This window comes from Mustelus asterias, chromosome 21 (genome assembly GCF_964213995.1).
Source record: "Mustelus asterias chromosome 21, sMusAst1.hap1.1, whole genome shotgun sequence".
Taxonomy (NCBI): domain Eukaryota; kingdom Metazoa; phylum Chordata; class Chondrichthyes; order Carcharhiniformes; family Triakidae; genus Mustelus; species Mustelus asterias.
The window spans coordinates 81,721,441-81,744,629 of NC_135821.1; the positions used below are offsets into that span (position 1 = coordinate 81,721,441).

Consider the following 23,189-nt stretch of genomic DNA (forward strand, 5'->3'; position numbering starts at 1 on the left):
TGGTGTTCCGCAGGGATCAGTGCTGGGACCTCTGCTGTTTGTTATATAAATGCCTTGGAAGAAAAGTTAGCTGGTCCGACCAGCAAGTTTGTGGGTGACCCTAAGATTGACGGAGTTGCAAATAGTGATGAGGGCGGCACGGCGGCACAGAGGTCAGCACTTCTGTCTCACAGCGCCAGGGACCCAGGTTCGATTCCCAACTTGGGTCACTGTCTGTGTGGAGTTGCACATTCTCCCCGTGTCTGCATCGGTTTCCTCCGGGTGCTCCGGTTTCCTCCCACAATCTTAGGACGTGCTGGTTAGGTGCATTGACCCAAACAGGCGCGGGATTAAGAACATATGAACTAGGAGCAGGAGTAGGCCATCTGGCCCCATTAGCCTGCTCCGCCATTCAATAAGATCATGGCTAATCTTCTCGTGGACTTAGGGGAAGGCTAACTATAGCCGGATTAGGCAGGAATTGGTGGATGTTGATTGGGAGAGGATGTTCGAGGGTAAGTCCGCGTCTGGCATGTGGGAGTCTTTTAAGGAACTACTGATAAGGCTGCAGGATAGGCATGTGCCTGTAAAAAGGAAAGATAGGAAAGGTAGGATTCGAGAGCCGTGGATAACCAGGGAAATTGAGGATCTGATTAAAATGAAAAGGGAGGCGTACGTTAAGTCCAGGCAACTGAAAACAGATGGAGCTCTGGAGGAATACAGAGAGAGTAGGAAAGAACTCAAACGGGGAGTTAGAAGGGCAAAAAGAGGTCACGAGATGTTCTTGGCAGGCAGGATTAAGGAGAATCCTAAGGCATTCTATTCATACGTTAGGAACAAAAGAGTTGTCAGGGAGAAAATCGGACCTCTCAGGGACAAAGGAGGGGAATTATGCTTAGAACCCAAGGGAATAGGGGAGATCCTAAATGAATACTTTGCATCGGTATTCACGAAAGAGGAGGGCGTGTTAACCGGGAGTGTCTCGGAGGGAGGTGTTGACCCGTTAGAGAAAATCTCCATTACAAGAGAGGAAGTGTTAGGTTTTTTAGGGAACATTAAAACTGACAAAGCCCCAGGGCCTGATGGCATCTATCCTCGACTGCTCAGGGAGACGAGAGATGAAATTGCTGGGCCTCTGACGGAAATCTTTGTCGCTTCTTTGGACACGGGTGAGGTCCCTGAGGATTGGAGGATAGCGAATGTGGTCCCGTTGTTTAAGAAGGGTAGCAGGGATAACCCAGGAAATTATGGGCTGGTGAGCTTGACGTCCGTGGTAGGGAAGTTGTTGGAGAGGATTCTTAAAGACAGGATGTATGTGCATTTAGAACGGAACAATCTCATTAGTGACAGACAGCATGGTTTTATAAGAGGGAGGTCGTGCCTTACAAATTTGGTGGAGTTTTTTGAGGAAGTGACAAAAACGGTTGATGAAGGAAGGGCCATGGACGTCGTCTATATGGATTTCAGTAAGGCATTTGACAAAGTCCCACATGGCAGGTTGGTTAAGAAGGTTAAGGCTCATGGGATACAAGGAGAAGTGGCTAGATGGGTGGAGAACTGGCTTGGCCATAGGAGACAGAGGGTAGTGGTCGAAGGGTCTTTTTCCGGCTGGAGGTCTGTGACCAGTGGTGTTCATGATGTGGAGCAGTGGTGTTCCGCAGGGCTCTGTACTGGGGCCTCTGCTATTTGTGATATATATAAACGATTTGGAAGAAGGTGTAACTGGTGTAATCAGCAAGTTTGCGGATGACACGAAGATGGCTGGAATTGCGGATAGCGAAGAGCATTGTCGGGCAATACAGCAGGATATAGATAGGCTGGAAAATTGGGCGGAGAGGTGGCAGATGGAGTTTAATCCGGATAAATGCGAAGTGATGCATTTTGGAAGAAATAATGTAGGGAGGAGTTATACAATAAATGGCAGAGTCATCAGGAGTATAGAAACACAGAGGGACCTAGGTGTGCAAGTCCACAAATCCTTGAAGGTGGCAACACAGGTGGAGAAGGTGGTGAAAAAGGCATATGGTATGCTTGCCTTTATAGGACGGGGTATAGAGTATAAAAGCTGGAGTCTGATGATGCAGCTGTATAGAACGCTGGTTAGGCCACATTTGGAGTACTGCGTCCAGTTCTGGTCGCCGCACTACCAGAAGGACGTGGAGGCGTTAGAGAGAGTGCAGAGAAGGTTTACCAGGATGTTGCCTGGTATGGAGGGTCTTAGCTACGAGGAGAGATTGGGTAAACTGGGGTTGTTCTCCCTGGAAAGACGGAGAATGAGGGGAGATCTAATAGAGGTGTACAAGATTATGAAGGGGATAGATAGGGTGAACAGTGGGAAGCTTTTTCCCAGGTCGGAGGTGACGATCACGAGGGGTCACGGGCTCAAGGTGAGAGGGGCGAAGTATAACTCAGATATCAGAGGGATGTTTTTTACACAGAGGGTGGTGGGGGCCTGGAATGCGCTGCCAAGTAGGGTGGTGGAGGCAGGCACGCTGACATCGTTTAAGACTTACCTGGATAGTCACATGAGCAGCCTGGGAATGGAGGGATACAAACGATTGGTCTAGTTGGACCAAGGAGCGGCACAGGCTTGGAGGGCCAAAGGGCCTGTTTTCTGTGCTGTACTGTTCTTTGTTCTCTTTAGCTCCACTTACCCGCCCACTCACCATAACCCCTAATTCCTTTACTGTTCAAAAAGTTATGTATCCTTGCCTTAAAAACATTCAATGAGATAGCCTCAACTGCTTCACTGGGCAGGGAATTCCACAGATTCACAACCCTTTATGTGAAGAAGTTCCTCCTCAGCTCAGTCCTAAATCTGCTTCCCCTTATTTTGAGGCCATGCCCCCTAGTTCTAGTTTCACCTACCAGTGGAAACAACTTCCCTGCTTCTATCTTACCTATTCCCTTCATAATCTTCTATGTTTCTATAAGATCTCCCCTCACTCTTCTGAATTCCAATGAGTATAGCCCCAGTCCTCAGTCTCTCCTCATAAGCCAACCCTCTCAACTCCAGAATCAACCTCGTGAATCTCCTCTGCACCCCTTCCAGTGGCATTAGTGGCAACTATGGAAATTTCACAGTAACGTCATTGCAGTGTTAATGTAAGCCTTACTTGTGACTAATAAATAAAAAAAAGACTGTCAGAGAATACAACAGGATATAGATAGACTGGAAAATTGAGTGGAGAAATGGCAGATGGAACTTAATCTGGACAAATGCGAGGTGATACATTTTGCTACATCCAATTCAGGTGTCAGCTATAAAATAAATGGCAGAACCATCAGGAGCATAGACACACAGAGATCTGGGAGTGCAGGTCCACAGATCCTTAAAAGTGGCAGCACAGGTGGAAAAGGTGGTGAAGAAAGCATATGGCATGTTTGCCTTCATCGGCCGGGGCATCGAGTATAAAAGTTGGCAAATTATGTTACAGTTATATATAACGTTCGTTAGGCCACATTTGGAATACTGTGTCCAATTCTGGTCACCACACTACCAGAAGGATGTGGAGGTTTTGGAGAGAGTGCAGAAAATGTTTACCAGGATGTTGCCTGGTATGGAGGGTATTAGCTATGAGGAGAGATTGAATAAAGTGAAATTGTTCTCCCTGGAAAAATGGAGGCTGAGAGGCGACCTGATAGAAGTTTATAAAATTATGAGGGGTATGGATAGGCTGAACAGTTGGAAGCTTTTTCCCAGGGCAGAGATGACAATTACAAGGGGGCACAAGTTCAAGATAAGGGGGGGGGGAAGATTCAGTGGAGATGTGCGGGGGAAGCTTTTTTTTTTACACAAAGGGTGGTGGGGGCCTGGAATGCAGTGCCAAGTGAGGTGGTTGAGGCAGTTAAGACTTATCTTGATAGGCATACGAACAAACGGGGAATAGAGCGATATAAGTAGTTGGTTTAGATAGGTAAATGTGGTTGGCGCAGACTTGGAGAGATGAAGGGCCTGTTCCTGTGCTGTACTGTTCTTCGTTCTTTTTTCTCAGTTTAAAAATAGGTGGTTGCTCATTTTAGAGATGAGGAGAAATTTTTCTCAATGAAGGTTGTGAATCTTTGGAACACACTTCCTCAAAAGGCAGTGGGAGCAGAGTCTTTGAATATTCTTAAGGCAGAGCGAGGTAGAATCTTCATTAACAAGGGGGTGAAAGGTTATGCCCTCCCACTGGTGCTTCCACTTATCAGCAGCAAATGCAGGAGAGAATCAGGCTGTGATTGCAGCAATCCCCTGCAGAAATCCTCAACCTCATTGAGCTATCTGACCAGCATTTTAAAAAATTGCTCCAGGGCCACAAAGGGGCTATGGGCTGGACAAGCCTGACCCAAACCAAACCAGGTGGCATACCTGTTGTTCTCGCTTTTGCTTCCTTAGCTGAATCCCTTCTTCCTCTCTTCTCCTACGCATCTCCTCAGGATTTAATGCTTTGTTCTTGTAACGATTCATTCTATAATTTTCTTTTGCTGGACTAGCCGTGGTTTCTATGGGAAAAAAGTTAATGTTTAAACAGTGAAATCCATCACAAGGCAACATTGACATGACAAACATTAAGTTAAAATGCCACTGTTGTGCTCCCAATTCTCCAGTGGCAAATTCGCACTACTATTTGCTGGAAAAATAATTAGAATACATCATAGTGAACAGAGACAATTCAACAAAAATTGCAGTTCCATACCCAAGTGCTGTGCAGGAACAATACCAAACCCAATTTGGCACTGAGCCACATAAGGAGACACTAGGCCGGGTGACCAAAAAGTTTGGTCAAGGAGGTAACCTTTAAGGAGCATCTGCAAAGGAGAACACCGTCCTAGCAAACTACTGCTCCATCTCCAAACTCACTTTCTTTAACCTCCAAGGTCCTTGAACACATTGCCTCCCAAATCCAAGCCTATAGATTTCCATAAGTGTTAGATCCCCAATCAAAGTTTCTTCTCCTGCCACTGGGATTATCTCTGAAGTTGCATTGTAAATGGGTTTCACCGTAGCAACAGGAAAGGCAAAAGGAATTAAGCACTCTTTTTTGAAAGAGTTTACTGCAAAACATACTGTAGGAAAAGGATGGACTGACTTTGTGCAACACTTCAGCTAACAATTTATAAATGGAATATAGTTAATAAAACAAATTAGTTGACAAAATAAGTTTTGTAACTTAAATTCAATGATTCAAACTTCACTATAAAATAATGTTTCCGGGAGGAGAGCTGCAAAGAGGAAATAGATTTACGTGAGAGAACAAATGAAATACTATTTTTCAGCAGTCAAGAAAATGAAGAACTGATCTGATGGCGATCTTCAATAAAGGATGTTAAATGTTGAGTGATATCAGTCTCAAACACAATAGAACCAATGGGGGAAAGGTTCAACAAATCCAAACAAGAATTAACATGGAAGTTAGAATAAAAAAATCTTTGGACAGCAGAGATTTTAAAATTCTGACTGAAATGGTGTTAATATGTTTAAAATCCTTTTAACGGTAGAAGGAGCAAAGTGTGTGTGAAAATAGATAAAGTATCCAATGTATTAAAAATTTCCAATGCATATGGACTCTTCTCCATGTCGTAATTTCTATCAGTAAATGTTGCAAACAAGAACTTAATATTGATTGATAAATTATTTTTGATTCACATCTTCAAAATTCATTCAAATATCTATAACTGATATTCAGTTTGCCTGGATGGGCCATACACCAGACTAATGATGACAAGTAATTAACCAAATGCTAAATCATATTTTACTCAGCAAAACATTAACTGAATGACAGAGTGAACAATGTTGATTTATGCACTGTTCCAACCACTTATGTAAATGCTAGCTTGAAGTCACTTTGAGCACGTTTCTGCTTAATATCAAGTTAAAATTGACATATGAGAGATTCAGAAGTTTTGTCCCACTGTATAAAATGACTCAATACAGATCATCATAGAACATAAGAACAGGCCACTTGGCCCCTCATGCATGCTCCGCTGTAGGCAGGATCATCATGGCTGATCTGATTTGTCACATGTATTACTATACAGTGAAAAGTATTGTTTATGACAAAGCATACCAAACATAGAGAAGGAAAGGAGAGGGTGCATAATGTAGTGTTACAGTCATAGCTAAAATCATAGAGGTTTACAGCATGGAAACAAGCCCTTCGGCCCAACTTGCCCAGGCTGTCCTTTATATAAAAAAAACCACGAAGCTAGTCCCATTTGCCCGCGTTTGGCCCATATCCCTCTATACCCATCTTACCCACGTAACTGTCAAAATGCTTTGTAAAAAACAAAATTGTACCCACCTCCACTATTACCTCTGGCAGCTTGCTCCAGACACTCACTGAAAATATTGCCCCTCTGGATCCTTTTGTATCTCTCCCCTCTCACCTTAAACCAATGCCATCTAGTTTTAGACTCCCCTACCTTTGGGAAAAGATGTTGACTATCTAGCTGATCTATGCCCCTCATTATTTTATAGACTTCTATAAGATCACTCCTAAGCTTCCTACTCTCCGGGGAAAAAAGTCCCAATCTATCCAGCCTCTCCTTATAATTCAAACCATCAAGTGCTGGTAGCATCTTAGTAAATCTTTTCTGCACTCTTTCTAGTTTAATAATATCCTTTCTATAATAGGACAATCAGAACGGCACACAGTATTCTAAGTGTGGCCTTACTAATGTCTTGTACAATTGCAACAAGACATCCCAACTCCTATATTCAATGTTCTGACCAATGAAACCAAGCATGCCGAATGCCTTCATCACTCTGTCCACCTGTGATTCCACTTTCAAGGAGCTATGAACCTGTACCCCTAGATCTCTTTGTTCTATAACTCTCCCCAACACCCTACCATTAACTGAGTAAGTCCTGCCCTGGTTCGATCTACCAAAATGTACCATCTCACATTTATCTAAATTAAGTGCCATTCATCAGCCCACTAGCCCAATTGATCAAGATCCCATTGCAATCCTAGATAACCTTCTTCACTGTCCACTATGCCACCATTCTTGGTGTCAGCTACAAACTTACGAACCATGCCTCCTAAATTCTCATCCAAATCATTAATATAAATGACAAATAACAGAGAACCCAGCACTGATCCCTGAGACACACCACTGGTCACAGGCCTTCAGTTTGAAAAACAACCCTCTACAACCATCCTCTCCGTCTTCTGTCATCAAACCAATTTTGTATCCAATTGGCTACCTCACCCTGGATCTCATGAGATTTAACCTTATGCAACAACCTACCATGCTCGGGTGTGGAGAAAGAGCAGCTTAATACAAGGTAGGTCCATTCAAAGTTTGATTGCAGCAGGGAAGAAGCTGTTCTTGAATCAGTTGGTATGTGACCTCAGACTTTTATATCTTTTTCCCGATGAAAGAAGGTGGAAGAGAGTATGTCCGGGTAGGGTCCTTGATTATGCTGGCTGCTTTTCCGAGACAGCAGGAAATATAGACAGTACCAACGGGTGGGAGGCTGGTTTGAGTGATGGACTGGGCTTCGTTCACAACACCTTGTAGTTTCTTGCGGTCTTGGACAGAGCAGGAGCCATACCAAGCTGTGATACATCCAGAAAGAATGCTTTCTATGGTGCATCTGCAGATTCACTGGTGAACGTACCCTCAATGCTGTTGTGTCCAGATCTCTCCCAGCTGTATTTAGTTCTACCATTACTAACAGCACGCCGGTTATCCTGGGTATGCCCTGGGCATGAGCTCTTTAAGAAATCAGTGTCAACAGGCTTGTATCAGTTGAATGTCCCATTTCTCTTAGAGAGTCGTAATGGACATGCTGAATTTCCTTAGCCTCCTGAGAAAGCAGAGGCGTTGGTTAGCTTTCTGGATATAGCATTGACATGGAGGGACCAGGATAGGTTGTTGGTGATCTGGACACCTGGAAACTTGAAGCTCTCAACCATTTCCACTTCATCCCCGTTGATGTAGACAGGGGCATGTCCTCCATTACACTTCCTGAAGTCGATCACTACCTCCTTCATTTTGCTGACATTGAGGGAGAGATTGTCATCGCATCAGTTCACCAGATTCTCTACCTTTTTCCTGTATTCCGTCTTGTCATTGTTGGAGATCTGACCCACTACGGTGGTGGTGTCATCAGCAAACTTGAATGTCGAGTTGGAGGAGAATTTGGCCACACAATCATAGGTGCATCAGTATAGTAAAGGGCTGAGGACACAAGTGTTGAGGATATAGACATAGAGGATAGGAGCAGGAAGAGGCCATTTGGCCCTTCAAGCCTGCTCCACCATTCATTATGATCATGGCTGATCATCCAACTCAATAACCTAATCCTGCTTTTTCCCCATACCTTTGATCCCATTCACCCCAAGTGCTATATCCAGCCGCCTCTTGAATACATTCAATGTTTTGGCATCAACTACTTCCTGTGATAATGAATTCCAAAGGCTCACCACTCTTTGGGTGAAGACATGTCTCCTCACCTCCGTCCAAATGGTCAACCCGAATCCTCAGACTGTGATCCCTGGTTCTGGACTCCCCCACCATTGGGAATATTCTCACTGCATCTACCCTGACTGGTCCTGTTAGAATTTTATAAGTCTCTATGAGATCCCCCCTCATTCTTCTGATCTCCAGCAAAAACAATCCTAGCCCAGTCATTCTCTCCTCATACATCAGTCCCACCATCCCCAGAATCAGCCTGGTAAATCTTCACTGCGCTCTCTTGAGAGCAAGAACATCCTTCCTCAGAAAAGGGGACCAAAACTGCACACAATACTCTACTGTGGGGCCTCACCAAGGCCTTGTATAATTCCAACAAAACATCCCTGCTCCTGTACTCAAAACCTCTTGCAATGAAGGCCAACATGCCATTTGCCTTTTTTACCGCCTGCTGCACCTGCATGCTGACCTTCAGCAACTGGTGCACAAGGACACCCAGGTCCTGCTGCACACTCCCCTCTCCCAATTTACAGCCACTCAGGTAGTAATCTGCCTTCTTGTTTTTGTTTCCAAAGTGAATAACCTCACATTTATCCAAATTATACTGCATCTGCTATTGATTAGCCCACTCACCCAACCTGTCCAGATCATTCTGCAGGATCTCAGCATCCTCGTCACAGTTCACCCTCCCATCCAATTGGTATCATCTGCAAACTTTGAGATATTACATTTTGTTCCCTCATCCAAATTATTAATATATATTGTGAATGGCTGGGGTTCCAGCACCGATCCCTGTGGCACCCCACTAGTTACTGCCTGCCAGTTTGAAAAGCACCCATTAATTCCTACTCGTTGTTTCCTCCCTGCCAACTGGTTTTCTATTGGTCTCAATACACTTCCCCCAATTCCATGCACTTTAATCTTGCACAATAATCTCTTGTGCGGGACTTCGTCAAACGCTTTCTGAAAGTCCAAATATACCACATTGACTGGTCCCCCTTGTCAGCTCTACTAGTTACATCTTCAAAGAATTCCAACAGATTTGTCAAGCATGATTTCCCCTTCATAAATCCATGCTGACTCGGTCTGATCCTGCCACTGCTTTCTAAATGCTCTGCTATAAAGTCCTTGATAATGAATTCGAGAATTTTCCCCACTACCGATGTTAAGCTGACTGGTCTATAATTCCGTTTTCTCTCTACCTCCCTTTTTGAATATTGGAGTGACATTCGCTGCCCTCCAATCTGCAGGGAGTGTTCCAGAGTCTATAGAATCCTGGAAGATGACCACCAATGCATCCACTATTTCTAGAGCCACTTCCTTAAGTACTCTGGGATGTAGATTATCAGGCCCTGGGGATTTATCCACCTTAATCCCATCAATTTTCCCAACACCATTTCTCTACTAATATTGATCTCCCTCAGTTCTTCCCTCTCACAAAATCTTGCATTGTCCAACATTTCTGGCATCTGATTTGTGTCATCTTTTGTGAAGACAGAACCAAAGTATGTATTCAGTTGCTCGGCCATTTCTTTGTCCCCTATTATGTATTCCCTGTTTCTGTCTGTAGGGGACTTACATTTGTCTTCACCAACCTCTTTCTCTTCACGTATCTATAGAAAGTCTTAGGGCCCTATTTTACCATTTTGATTCTAAGAGCAGTGTGGACTTCAAACTGGGAGTGTTTCAGATCTGACTTTTAGACCCGTTCATTCTCAGGCACCCCCATAGGCACTCTGCCTAAAGAAATATCAGCGATTCCAAATCGCGCTGCATGTGCCTGCTGATCAGATAGCTCAAATTTGTGAGACATGATTTTCCACTCACAAAGCCATGCTGTCTGTCCCTAATCATTCCTTGCGTCTCTAAATGCCTGTAGATCCTGTCTCTCAAAATACCCTCCAACAACTTACCCATCACAGATGTGAGGCTCATTGGCCTTTAGTTCCCAGGCTTTTCCCTGCAACCCCTTTTAAACAAAGGCACAACATTTGCCACCCTCCAATCTTCAGGCACCTCACCCGTGACTATCGATGATTCAAACATCTCTGCAAGGGGACCCGCAATTTCCTCCCTAGCCTCCCATAATGTCCTAGGATACACTTCATCAGGTCCTGCGGATTTATCTACCTTGATGTGTTTTAGGACTTCCAGCACCTCTTTCTCTGTAATACGTACAGTCCAATCAAATTGGCAAAGGTAGCCTTGAGGGAGATTTCATAGAGTGTATGAGGGATTGTTTCTTAGAGTAATATGTTATGGAACCAACCAGGGAGCAGGCTGTTTTTCGGGCGGCACGGTGGCACAGTGGTTATAGCACTGCTGCCTCACAGCGCCAGGGATCCAGCTTCAATTCTGGCCTCGGCTGACGGTCTGTGTGGAGTTTCCATGTTCTCCCCATGTCTGCATGATTTCCTTGCAGAGTACAAAGATGTGTGGGTTAGGTTGATTGGCCATGATAAATTGTTTCTTAGTGTCAGGGGGATTAGGACGGTTAATGTGCGGGATTATGGGGATAGGACCTGGGTGGGATTGTTGTTGGTGCAGGCTCGATGGGCCAAATGGCCTCCTTCTGCACTGTAGATTCCATGGGTCTATTTTAGATTTTGTATTATGTGACAAAGAAGAGTTAATAAATAGTCTTGTTCTCAAAGATTTTCTTGGAAAGAGAGTGATCATAGCATGCTAGAATTTCAGATTCAGAGAAGACAGAGTGCCATACTAGAGTTTCAGCATTGGGCACAGGTAATTTCCAGGCCTGAGGAAAGAGTTGGCCCAGGTAAACTGAGCACGAATAATTGAGGGCAGGACAGTTGAGGAACAATGGCGGATGTTCAGTGAGATATTGAATACCTTTCAATTAAAGTATATTCCTGAGGAAGAGGAATTGTAAAATGAAGAAAAACGTTCCATGGCTAGACAAGGAAGTCAAAGACGACATAAAGGCAAAAACTAGGGCATACCAAACTGCAAAAGATAGCGGTAAGCTGGAGGATTGGGAGGACTTTAATGTTCAGCAAAAGACTACCAAAAATAGAATCAAAAGAGCCAAGATAAATTACGAAAGGAAATTAGCAGAAAACAAAAACAGATACCAAAAGCGTCTACAAATATATAAAGAGGAAGAGAATAACTAAAGTAAATATTGGCCCTTTAGAGGATGATACTGGTGAGATATTAATGGGGAACACAGAGATGGCAGAAGCACGAAACCAATATTTTGCCTTTGTCTTCACGGCTGAGAATAATGAAGATTTTTCAAAAACTAGTTAATGCAGAGCAACTTGGTGCAATAACCATTATCAGGGAGAGGGTATTGAATAAACTAATGGGATTAAAGGTAGATAGGTCTCCGGAACATGATGGCCGGTACCTTAGGGTATTAAAGAAGGTGGCAGCAGAAATAGTGGCTGCATTGGCTGTGATATTTCAAAATTCCTTGGATTCTGGCAAGGGGCCGGTAGACTGGAAACACGCTAATGTGATGCCCCTATTCAAAAAGGGAGAGAGTCAAAAAGTAGGAAACGATAGGCCGGTTAGCTTGACCTCTGTGGTGGGGAAGTTGCCGGAATCAGTCACAAAGGAGGAGATGAATGAGCATTTGGAAAGACAAAGCTCAATCCACCACTGTCAGCATGGTTTTATGAAGGGTAAGTCATGCTTGACAAACCTGCTTGTGTTCAGAATCACAGGATCCTACAGTGTAGAAGAGGCCCTTCGGTCCATCGAATCTGCACCGACAGATGAAATGCCCTGGCCTGCCCACCTAATCCCACTTGCCAGCACTTGGCCCTTAGTCTAGAATCACAGTGCGCCATTGTTCCCCAACTGTCCTGCCCTTCTCTGAGGACGTAACCAGCAAGGTAGATAGTGGGGAGCCTATGGATGTGGTTTATCTAGACTTCCAGAAGCCGTTTGACAAGGTGCCGCATATAAGACTGAGCCAGAAGGTGAGATCACAGATGATTGGGAGTACTAGATTGGATTGAGGATTGGCTGACTGGCAGAAAGCAGAAGGTCGAGATAAATGGGTCCTTCTCTGTTTGGAGAAATCTAACTGGTGAGGTGCCGCAGGGGGTCAGTCCTCGGACCTCAACTGTTTACAATCTATCAATGATCTGCACACGCAGGGGCAGAGTGTAACGTAGCAAAATTTGCGGATGATACTAAAATAGGTGGGAAAGCAGGCAGTGAAGAGGATATAAAGATTTTACAGACGGATATAGATAGGCTTGGAGAATGGGCCAAAATCTGGCAGATGGAATTTAATGTGGATAAGTGTGAAGTTATCCATTTTGGCCGAAAAAATTGAAAGGCAAATTATTACCTAAATGGAAAGCAGATTCAAAATGCGCTCGGGCAGAGGGATCTGGGTGTCTATGTTCATGAATCGCAGAAACTCTGTATGCAGGAATAGCACATAATAAAAAAGGCAAATGGGATGTTGGTCATTTATTGCAAAAGGACTGGGTATAAAAGTAGAGAAGTGTTGCAATTGTATAGGGTGTTGCTGAGCCCACATCTGGAGTATTGTGGCCAGTTTTGGTCTCCTTGCTCTCGCGAGGGGGATAGAATATAAAAGCAGGGAGGTCTTGCTGCAACTGTACAAGGCACTGGTGAGGCCGCAACTGGAGTACTGTGTGCAGTTTTGGTCCCCTTATTTGCGAAAGGATATATTGGCCTTGGAGGGAGTGCAGAGAAGGTTCACCAGGTTGATACCGGAGATGAGAGGTGTGGCTTATGAGGAGAGATTAAACAGATTGGGTCTGTACTCGTTGGAGTTTAGAAGGATGAGGGGTGATCTTATAGAGACATATAAGATAATGAAGGGGCTGGATAGGGTAGAGGTGGAGAGATTCTTTCCACTTAGAAGGGAAACCAGAACTAGAGAGCACAGCCTCAAAATAAGGGGGGCCGGTTCAGAACAGAGTTGAGGGGGAACTTCTCCTCTCAGAGGGTAGTGAATCTCTGGAATTCTCTGCCCATTGAAGTGGTGGAGGCTTCCTCGTTGAATATGTTTAAATCATGGGTAGATAGTTTTCTGATCGATAAGGGAATTAGGGGTTATGGGGAGTAGGCGGGTAAGTGGAACTGATTCGCTTCAGATCAGCCATGATCTTGTTGAATGGCGGGGCAGGCTCGAAGGGCCAGACGGCCTACTCCTGCTCCTATTTCTTATGTTCTCCTTATTTGAGGAAGGATGTGGTGGCATTGGAGGCAGTTCAGAGGTTCACCAGATTGATCCCGGGGATGATGTATGAGGAGAGATTAAACAGTTTGGGCTTGTACTCACTGGAGTTTAGGAGGATGCGAGGGGATCATCGATAAATTTTTAAAACAGATTGATAAATTAAATGTAGACCAAATGTTTCCTCTTCTAGGGCTTCTAGAACAAGAGGTCACAGGTATAGGTTGCAAGCTGGTAGATTTAAAACTGAGATGAGGAGGAACTATTTCTCACAGAGGGTGGTGAATTTGTGGAACTCACTGCCCCATAGCGCGGTGGAGTCTGAATCATTGAATGGTTTCAAGAAAGAGATAGACATATTTCTAATGAAAAAAGGGAAAAGAGGGATATGGGAGCTGGTGAAGAGGTGGATTTGAGACCACAGAGATTAGCCATGATAGAAACATAGAAAATAGGAGCAGGAGGAGGCCATTTGGCCCTTCGAGCCTGCTCCGCCATTCATTATGATCATTGCTGATCGTCCAACTCAATAGCCTAATCCTGCTTTTTCCCCATAACCTTTGATCCCATTCACCCCAAGTGCTGTATCCAGCCGCCTCTTGAGTATATTCAATGTTTTGGCATCAACTACTTCCTGTGGTAATGAATTCCACAGGCTCACCACTCTCTGGGTGAAGAAATGTCTCCTCAACTCCATCCTAAATGGTCGACCCCGAATCCTCAGTCTGTGACCCCTGGTTCTGGACTCCCCCACCATCGGGAACAAGCTCCCTGCATCTACTCTGTCTAGTCCTGTTAGAATTTTAAGTCTATTGGAGATCCCGCCTCATTCAAAGAACAAAGAAAATTACAGCACAGGAACAGGCCCTTCGGCCCTCCAAATAATTTACCGAATATTAACGATAGAGAGTTGGTAGGAGGAGAGGTACTCAATACAATTAATGTTACCAGGGAGGCAGTGCTTGGTAGACTAACGGAACTGAAGGTGGACAAGTCCCTGGGCCCGGATGGAATGCATCCCAGGGTACTGAAAGAAATGTCAGAGGTTATTTATCAAAATTCATTGGATTCTGGGGTAGTGCCGGCGGATTGGAAAACAGCTAATGTTACGCCGCTGTTTAAAAAAGGAAATAGACAAATGGCGGGTAACTACAGGCCGGTTAGCTTAACGTCTGTAGTTGGGAAAATGCTGGAATCCATCATTAAAGAAGAAATAGCAGGCCATCTGGATAAGAATGGTTCGATTAAGCAGACGCAGCATGGATTCATGAGGGGTAAGTCGTGCTTGACGAACTTGTTGGATTTTTATGAAGATGTGACTCGTGCGGTTGACGGAGGGGAACCGGTGGATGCGGTGTTTTTGGATTTCCAAAAGGCGTTTGATAAGGTGCCTCACAAAAGGTTGCTGAAGAAGATTGGGTCACACGGAGTTGGGGGTAGGGTGTTAGCGTGGATTGGGGATTGGCTATCCGACAGGAAGCAGAGAGTCGGAATAAACGGGTGCTTTTCTGGTTGGCGGATGGTAACTAGTGGCATGCCGCAGGGATCGGTACTGGGGTCTCAACTATTTACCATTTATATAGACGATCTGGAGGAGGGGACTGAGTGTAGGGTAACAAAGTTTGCAGACGACACAGAGATAAGTGGAAAAGTGAATCGTGTGGAGGGCGTAGAACGTCTGCAGAGAGATTTGGACAGGCTGAGTGAGTGGGCGAGGATCTGGCAGATGGAGTATAACGTTAACAAATGCGAGGTTATTCACTTTGGAAGAAATAATAGCAAATTGGTTTATTATTTAAATGGAAAGAAATTACAACATGCTGCTGTGCAGAGGGACCTGGGGGTCCTTGTGCATGAGACGCAAAAACCCAGTCTGCAGGTGAAACAGGTAATCAACAAGGCAAATGGGATGTTGGCCTATATCGCAAGGAGGATAGAATATAAAAGCAGAGATGTCTTGCTGCATCTGTACAGGGCATTGGTGAGGCCGCAGCTGGAATACTGTGTGCAGTATTGGTCCCCTTATTTGCAGAAGGATATATTGGCCTTGGAGGGAGTGTAGAGAAGGATCACCAGGTTGATACCAGAGATGAGGGGTGTTGATTATGAGGAGAGACTGAGCAGATTGGGTTTGTACTCGTTGGAATTTAGAAGGCTGAGGGGGGATCTTATAGAGACCTATAAGATAATGAAGGGGCTGGATAGGGTAGAGGTGGAGAGATTCTTTCCACTTGGAAAGGAAACTAGAACTAGAGGGCACAGCCTCAAAATAAAGGGGGGTCAGTTTAGGACAGTGTTGAGGAGGAACTTCTTCTCTCAGAGGGTGGTGAATCTCTGGAATTCTCTGCCCACTGAAGTGGTGGAGGCTACCTCGTTGAATATGTTTAAATCACGGATAGGTGGATTCCTGATCGGTAAGGGAATTAGGGGTTATAGGGATCAGGCGGGTAAGTGGAACTGATCTACTTCAGATCAGCCATGATCTTATTGAATGGCGGGGCAGGCTCGAGGGGCTAGATGGCCTCCTCCTGCTCCTATTTCTTATGTTCTTATAAGTCTGCACCAACTATGCTGCCTAGCTGAACTAAAACCCCCTACCTTTCCGGGGACCATATCCCTCCCTTCCCATCCTATTCATGTATTTGTCCAGACGCTCCTGAAAAGTCACTATCGTATCTGCTTCGACTACCTCCCCCTGCAGCGAGTTCCAGGCACTCACCACCCTCTGTGTAAAAAACCTTCCAAAATGCATTACATAGAAAAACTACAGCACAAACAGGCCCTTCGGCCCACAAGTTGCGCCGGTCATATCCCTACCTATCTCGGCCTATATATAGGCTTACCTATAACCCTCAATCCTATTAAGTCCCATGATATCCTATGGGAGCGCTGCTCCTTCGTCAGGTGAGTGGGAGATCTGCGAACAAACAGCTGGTTTGCGGTTTGTTAGCAGATCTCCCACTCACCTGATGAAGGAGCTGCACTCCGAAAGCTAGTGGCATTTGCCAACAAATAAATCTGTTGGACTTTAACCTGGTGTTGTTAGACTCCTTACTGTGTTTACCCCAGTCCAACGCCGGCATCTCCACTTCTATATCCACCTTGCCAGCTCACCTCTGATTCCTTCTGCACCAATCTGCCATGATGGACCTTGTCAAAGGCCTTACTGAAGTCCATGTAGACAACATCCACTACCCTACCCTCATCAATCATCTTCCTCACTTCCTTGAAAAACTCGATCAAGTTAGTGAGGCATATCCTCCCCTTCACAAAACTATGTTGCCTCTCACTAATACATCCACTTATTTTCAAGTGGGAGTAAATCCTGTCTCAAAGAATCCTCTCCAATAATTTCCCTACCACTCACTGGCCTGTAATTACAGGCTCACTGGCCTGTAATTACCTGGAATATTCTTGCTACCCTTCTGAAACAAAGGAACAACATTGGCTATTCTCCAATCCTTGGGACCTCCCCTGGAGCCAGTGAGAATGCAAGGGTTTCTCTCAAGGCCCCAGTAATTTCCTCCCTTGCTTCTTTCAGTATTCTGGGGTATATCCCATCAGGCCCTGGGGATTTGTCTACCTTAGCGTTTCTCAAGAACCCCATAACTCTCCTTTTTGATCTCAACATGACTCAAACTATCTACACACCCTTTCCCAGACTCATCATCCACCAAGTCCTTCTCTTTGGTGAACACTGACGCAAAGTACTCATTTAATACCTCGTCCATTTCCTCTGGCTCCATGCAGAGATTTCCTCCCCTGTCCTCAGGAGCCTAACTCTCTCTCTGGCTACCCTCTTGCTCTTTATATTTGTATAAAAAGCCTTGGGATTTTCCTTAATCCTGCTGGCCAATGACTTGGAGGAATGATTTGGAGGTAAATGTAACTGGTTTGATTAGTAAGTTTGCGGACGACATAAAGGTTGGTGGATTTGCAGATAGCGATGAGGACCATCAGAGGATACAGCAGGATATAGATCAGTTGGAGACTTGGGCTGAGAGATGGCAGATGGAATTTAATCCGGACAAGTGTGAGGTAATGCATTTTGGAAGCTCTAATACAGATAGGAAATATACAGTAAGTGGCAGAACCCTTAAGAGTATTGACAGACAAAGGGATCTGGGCATACAGGTACACAGGTCACTGAAAGTGGCAATGCAGGTGGAGAAGGTAGTCAAGAAGGTAAACGGCATGCTTGCCTTCATCAGCCGGGGTACTGAGTTTAAAAATTGGCAAGTCATGTTGCAGCTTTATAGAACCTTAGTTAGGCTGCACTTGGAATATAGTGTTCAATTCTGGTCGCCACAGTACCAGAAGGATGTGGAGGTTTTGGAGAGGGTACAGAAAAGATTTACCAGGATGTTGCCTGGTATGGAGGGCATTAGCTATGAGGAGAGGTTGGAGAAACTTGGTTTGTTCTCACTGGAACGACGGAGGTTGAGGGGGAGACCTGATAGAAGTCTACAAGATTATGAGAGGCATGGACAGAGTGGATAGTCAGAAGCTTTTTCCCAGGGTGGAAGAGTCAATTACTAGGGGGTGCAGATTTAAGGCACGAGGGGCAAGGTTTAAAGGAGATGTATGAGGCAAGTTTTTTTTACACAGTGGGTGGTGGTGCCTGGAACTCGTTGCCGGGGGAGGTAGTGGAAGCGGATACGATAGTGACTTTTAAGGGGCGTCTTGACAAATACATGATTAGGATGGGAATAGGGGGATAAGGTCCCCGGAAGGGTAGGGGGTTTTAGTTCAGTCGGGCAGCATGGTCGGTGCAGGCTTGGAGGGCTGAAGGGCCTGTTCCTGTGCTGTAATTTTCTGTTCTTTGACCCCTTTTAGCCCTCTTTACTCCTTGCTCAAGTTTCTTTCTACTTTCCTTGTATTCCACACTTGCTTTGTGTGTTCCCAGCCTCCTTGCTTTGACAAATGCTTCCTTTTTCTCTTTGACTTGGCTCACAATAGCTATTGTTATCCAAAGTTCCCAAAACTTGCCATACTTATCCTTCGTCCTTACAGGAATGTGCTGGTCCTGAATCCCTATCAATTTACACTTGAAAGCCTCCCACATGCCAGATGTTGATTAGCCCTCAAACATCTGCCCCCAATCTACATTCTTCAGTTCCTGTCTAATATTGTTGTAATTAGCCTTCCCCCAATTTAGCACCTTCACTTGAGGACTACACTTATCCTTTATCCATCAGGACCTTAAAGCTTACTGAATTGTGGTCACTGTTCTCGAACTGCTCTTCTACTGAAACGTCGACCACCTGGCCGGGCTCATTCCCCAATACTAGGTCCAATACTAGGCCTCCTTCCCTAGTTGGACTATCATAGAATCATAAAATCCCTACAGTGCAGAAGGAGGCCATTCAGCCCATTGAGTCAATCACAATCCCACCCAGGCCCTATTCCTGTAACCCCTTATATTTACCCTGCTAATCCCCCTGACACTAGGGTTAATTTAGCATGACCAATCAACCTAACCCCCACATCTTTGGACTGTGGGAGAAAAGTGGAGCAGCCAGAAGAAACCCATGCAGATACGGGGAGAATGTGCAAACTCCATGCAGACAGTGACCCGAGGCCGGGAATTGAACCCGGCTCCCTAGCACTGTGCGGCAGCAGTACTAACCACTGTGCCATGACTATCTACATACTGTTTCAAGAAGCCCTCCTGGATGCTCTTTACAAACTCTGCCCCATCCATGCCCCTAGCACTAAGTGAGTCCCAGTCAACATAGGGAAAGTTAAAATCTCCCACCACAACAACCCTGTTACTTTTACACCTTGCCAAAATCTGTCTACATATCTGTTCCTCTATCTCCCGCTGGCTGTAGGACGGCCTATAGTAAACCCCCAACATTGTGACCACACCCTTCCTAGTCCTGAGCTCTACCCATATTGCCCCACTGTATGAGCACTCCGAGGTGTCCTCCCACAGTACAGCTGTGATATTCTCCTTAACCAGTAGTGCAACATCCCCACTCCTTTTACATCCCCCTCTATCCCGCCTGAAACATCTGTATCCTGGAATGTTAAGCTGCCAGTCCTGTCCTTCCCTTAACCAAATCTGTAATAGCAACAACATCATAGTTCCAAGTACTAATCCAAGCTCTAAGTTCATCTGCCTTACCCGTGCCTTACCTGTTATATTGAAACAAATGCAGTTCAGTCCACCAGATCCCCTTTGATCAGCAACCACACCCTGTCTGCTCTTTCCCAGGGTCTTACTGGCCCTACTCTCTGGTTCCCCTTCAGTTAATTCATCTTTGCTTTGGTTCCCACTCCCCTGCCAAACTAGTTTCAATCCTCCTGTGTGACACTAGCAAACCTTCCGGCCAGAATATTTATGCCTTTCCAGTTTAGATGCAATCCGTCCTTCTTGTACAGGTCCCACCTGCCCTGAAAGAGATCCCAATGGTCCAGATTTCTGAAGCCCTCCCTCCTACATCAGCTGTTTAGCCACGTGTTGAGCTGCACTATCTTCCTATTTCTAGCCTCACTGGCATGTGGCACAGAGAGTAATCCTGAGATTATAACCCTCGAGGTCCTGCTTTTTAAGTTTCTACCTAACTCCCTAAACTGCTGCTGCAGGACCTCACCACTCTTCCTACCTCTGTCGTTAGTACCAATATGTACCACGACCTCTGGCTGTTCACCCTCTCCCTTCAGAATGCTTTCTGCCCATTCAGAGACATCCTGGACCCTGGCACCAGGGAGGCAGCATACCATCCTGGAGTTTCTTCCACGTCCACAGAAGTGCCTATCTGCACCCCCAACTATAGAGTCCCCTATAACTATTGCTTTAGTGTTCTTTGTCCCTCCCTGCTTAACATAGAAAAAATACAGCACAAACAGGCCCTTCGGCCCACAAGTTGCGCCGGTCATGTCCCTACCTACCTAGGCTTATATATAGGCTTACCTATAATCCTCAATCCTATTAACAACAGAGCCAGTTGTGCTGCTGCTGCTGTTATCCCCTGATAGGCCATCCCCCAACAGTATCCAAAACTGTATACTTGTTTATACCGTTCTATAAATATGTGAAGAGTAAAAGGATGAGACGTGAAAGAATAGGGCCTATAAAAGGTGAAGGTGGGAAAATCAGTACGGAACCAGTAGAAATGGCAGAGATGCTTAATGAGTATTTTGCCTCGGTTTTCACAGAGGAGAAGGACTCGGGTGGATGTACTGTGGGCTTGCGGTGGACTGAAAAGATTGAGTATGTGGACTTTAACAAAGAGGTTGTGCTGGAATCTTTGAATGGCATCAAGATAGATAAGTTGCCGGTCCGGATGGGATGTACCCCAGGTTACTGTGGGAGGCAAGGGAAGAGATTGCAGAGCCTCTGGCGATGATCTTTGTGTCGTCGATGGAGACGGGAGAGGTGCCGGAGGATTGCGGATGTGGTTCCTATTTTCAAGAAGGGGAATAGGGATAGCCCAGGAAATTACTGACCGGTGAGTCTAACCTCAGTGGTTGGTAAGCTGATGGAGAAGATCCTGAGGGACAAGATTTATGAGCTCACAAATTTGATAGAATTGTTTGAGGAGGTAACTAAGTGTGTTGATGAAGGTAGGGCAGTTGATGTCATATACATGGATTTTAGTCAGGCGTTTGATAAGATCCCCCATGGTCGGCTTATGATGAAAGTGAGGAGGTGTGGGATAGAGGGAAAGTTGGCCGATTGGATAGGTAACTGGCTATCTGATCGAAGACAGAGGGTGGTGGTCGATGGAAAATTTTTGGATTGGAGGCAGGTTGCTAGCGGAGTGCCGCAGGAATCAGTGCTTGGTCCTCTGCTCTTTGTGATTTTTATTAATGACTTAGAGGAGGGGGCTGAAGGGTGGATCAGTAAATTTGCTGATGACACCAAGATTGGTGGAGTAGTGGATGAGGTGGAGGGCTGTTGTGGGCTGCAAAGAAACATAGATAGGACGCAAAGCTGGGCTGAAAAATGGCAAATGGAGTTTAACCCTGATAAATGTGAGGTGATTCATTTTGGTAGGACTAATTTAAATGTGGATTACAGGGTCAAAGGTAGGGTTCTGAAGACTGTGGAGGAACAGAGAGATCTTGGGGTCCATATCCACAGATCTCTAAAGGTTGCCATTCAAGTGGATAGAGCTGTGAAGAAGGCCTATAGTGTGTTAGCTTTTATTAACAGGGGGTTGGAGTTTAAGAGCCGTGGGGTTATGCTGCAACTGTACAGGACCTTGGTGAGACCACATTTGGAATATTGTGTGCAGTTCTGGTCACCTCACTATAAGAAGGATGTGGAAGCGCTGGAAAGAGTGCAGAGGAGATTTACCAGGATGCTGCCTGGTTTGGAGGGTAGGTCTTATGAGGAAAGGTTGAGGGAGCTGGGGCTGTTTTCTCTGGAGCGGAGGAGGCTGAGGGGAGACTTAATAGAGGTTTATAAAATGATGAAGGGGATAGATAGAGTGAACGTTCAAAGACTATTTCCTCAGGTGGATGGAGCTATTACAAGGGGGCATAACTATGGGGTTCGTGGTGGGAAATACAGGAAGGATATCAGAGGTAGGTTCTTTATGCAGAGAGTGGTTGGGGTGTGGAATGGACTGCCTGCAGTGATAGTGGAGTCAGACACTTTAGGAACATTTAAGCGGTTATTGGATAGGCACATGGAGCACACCAGGATGATAGGGAGTGGGATAGCTTGATCTTGGTTTCAGATAAAGCTCGGCACAACATCGTGGGCTGAAGGGTCTGTTCTGTGCTGTACTGTTCTATGTTCTATGAGCATTTGGAGAGGTTTAGTATGCTCAAGAATACTCAGCATGGCTTTGTCAAAGGCAGATCGTGCCTTACGAGCCTGGTGGAGTTCTTCGAAAATGTGACTAAACACATTGACGAAGGGAAAGCGGTAGATGTGGTTTATATGGATTTTAGCAAGGCGTTCGATAAGGTCCCCCATGCAAGGCTTCTAGAAAAAGTGAGAGGGCATGGGATCCAAGGGGCTGCTGCCCTGTGGATCCAGAACTGGCTTGCCCAAAGGAGGCAGAGAGTGTGTATAGATGGGTCATTTTCTAATTGGAGGCCGGTCACTAGTGGTGTGCCCCAGGGATCTGTTCTGGGACCCTTGCTGTTTGTCATTTTCATAAATGACCTGGCTGAGGAAGTGGAGGGATGGGTTGGTAAGTTTGCCGACGGCACGAAGGTTGGTGGGGTTGTGGATAGTCTGGAGGGATGCCAGAAGTTACAGAGGGACATAGATAGGATGCAAGACTGGGCGGACAAGTGGCAGATGGACTTCAACCCAGATAAATGCATCGTGGTCCATTTTGGCAGGTCAAATGGGATGAAGGAGTACAATATAAAGGGAAAGACTCTTAGTACGGTAGAGGATCAGAAGGACCTTGGGGTCCAGGTCCATAGGACTCTAAAATCGGCCCCGCAGGTGGAGGAGGTGGTTAAGAAGGCGTATGGTGTGCTGGCCTTTATCAATCGAAGGATTGAGTTTAGGAGTCCGGGGATAATGATGCAGCTATATAAGACCCTCGTCAGACCCCACTTGGAGTACTGTGCTCAGTTCTGGTCGCCTCATTACAGGAAGGATGTGGAAAAGATTGAAAGGATGCAGAGGAGATTTACAAGGATG

The 23,189-nt window shown here is 45.4% G+C and overlaps 1 protein-coding gene across 2 annotated transcripts in view; it reads right to left on the reverse strand.

The window, feature by feature from the left end:
* LOC144509457 (importin subunit alpha-7) overlaps window positions 1-23,189 on the reverse strand; it is a 167,029-nt gene that overhangs the window by 135,910 nt on the left and 7,930 nt on the right. For both annotated transcript variants that reach the window (XM_078238359.1, XM_078238360.1), the window contains exon 2: window positions 4,331-4,464. In XM_078238359.1, the coding sequence (XP_078094485.1) occupies window positions 4,331-4,464 (134 nt within the window). The remainder of the gene's footprint in view (window positions 1-4,330; window positions 4,465-23,189) is intronic.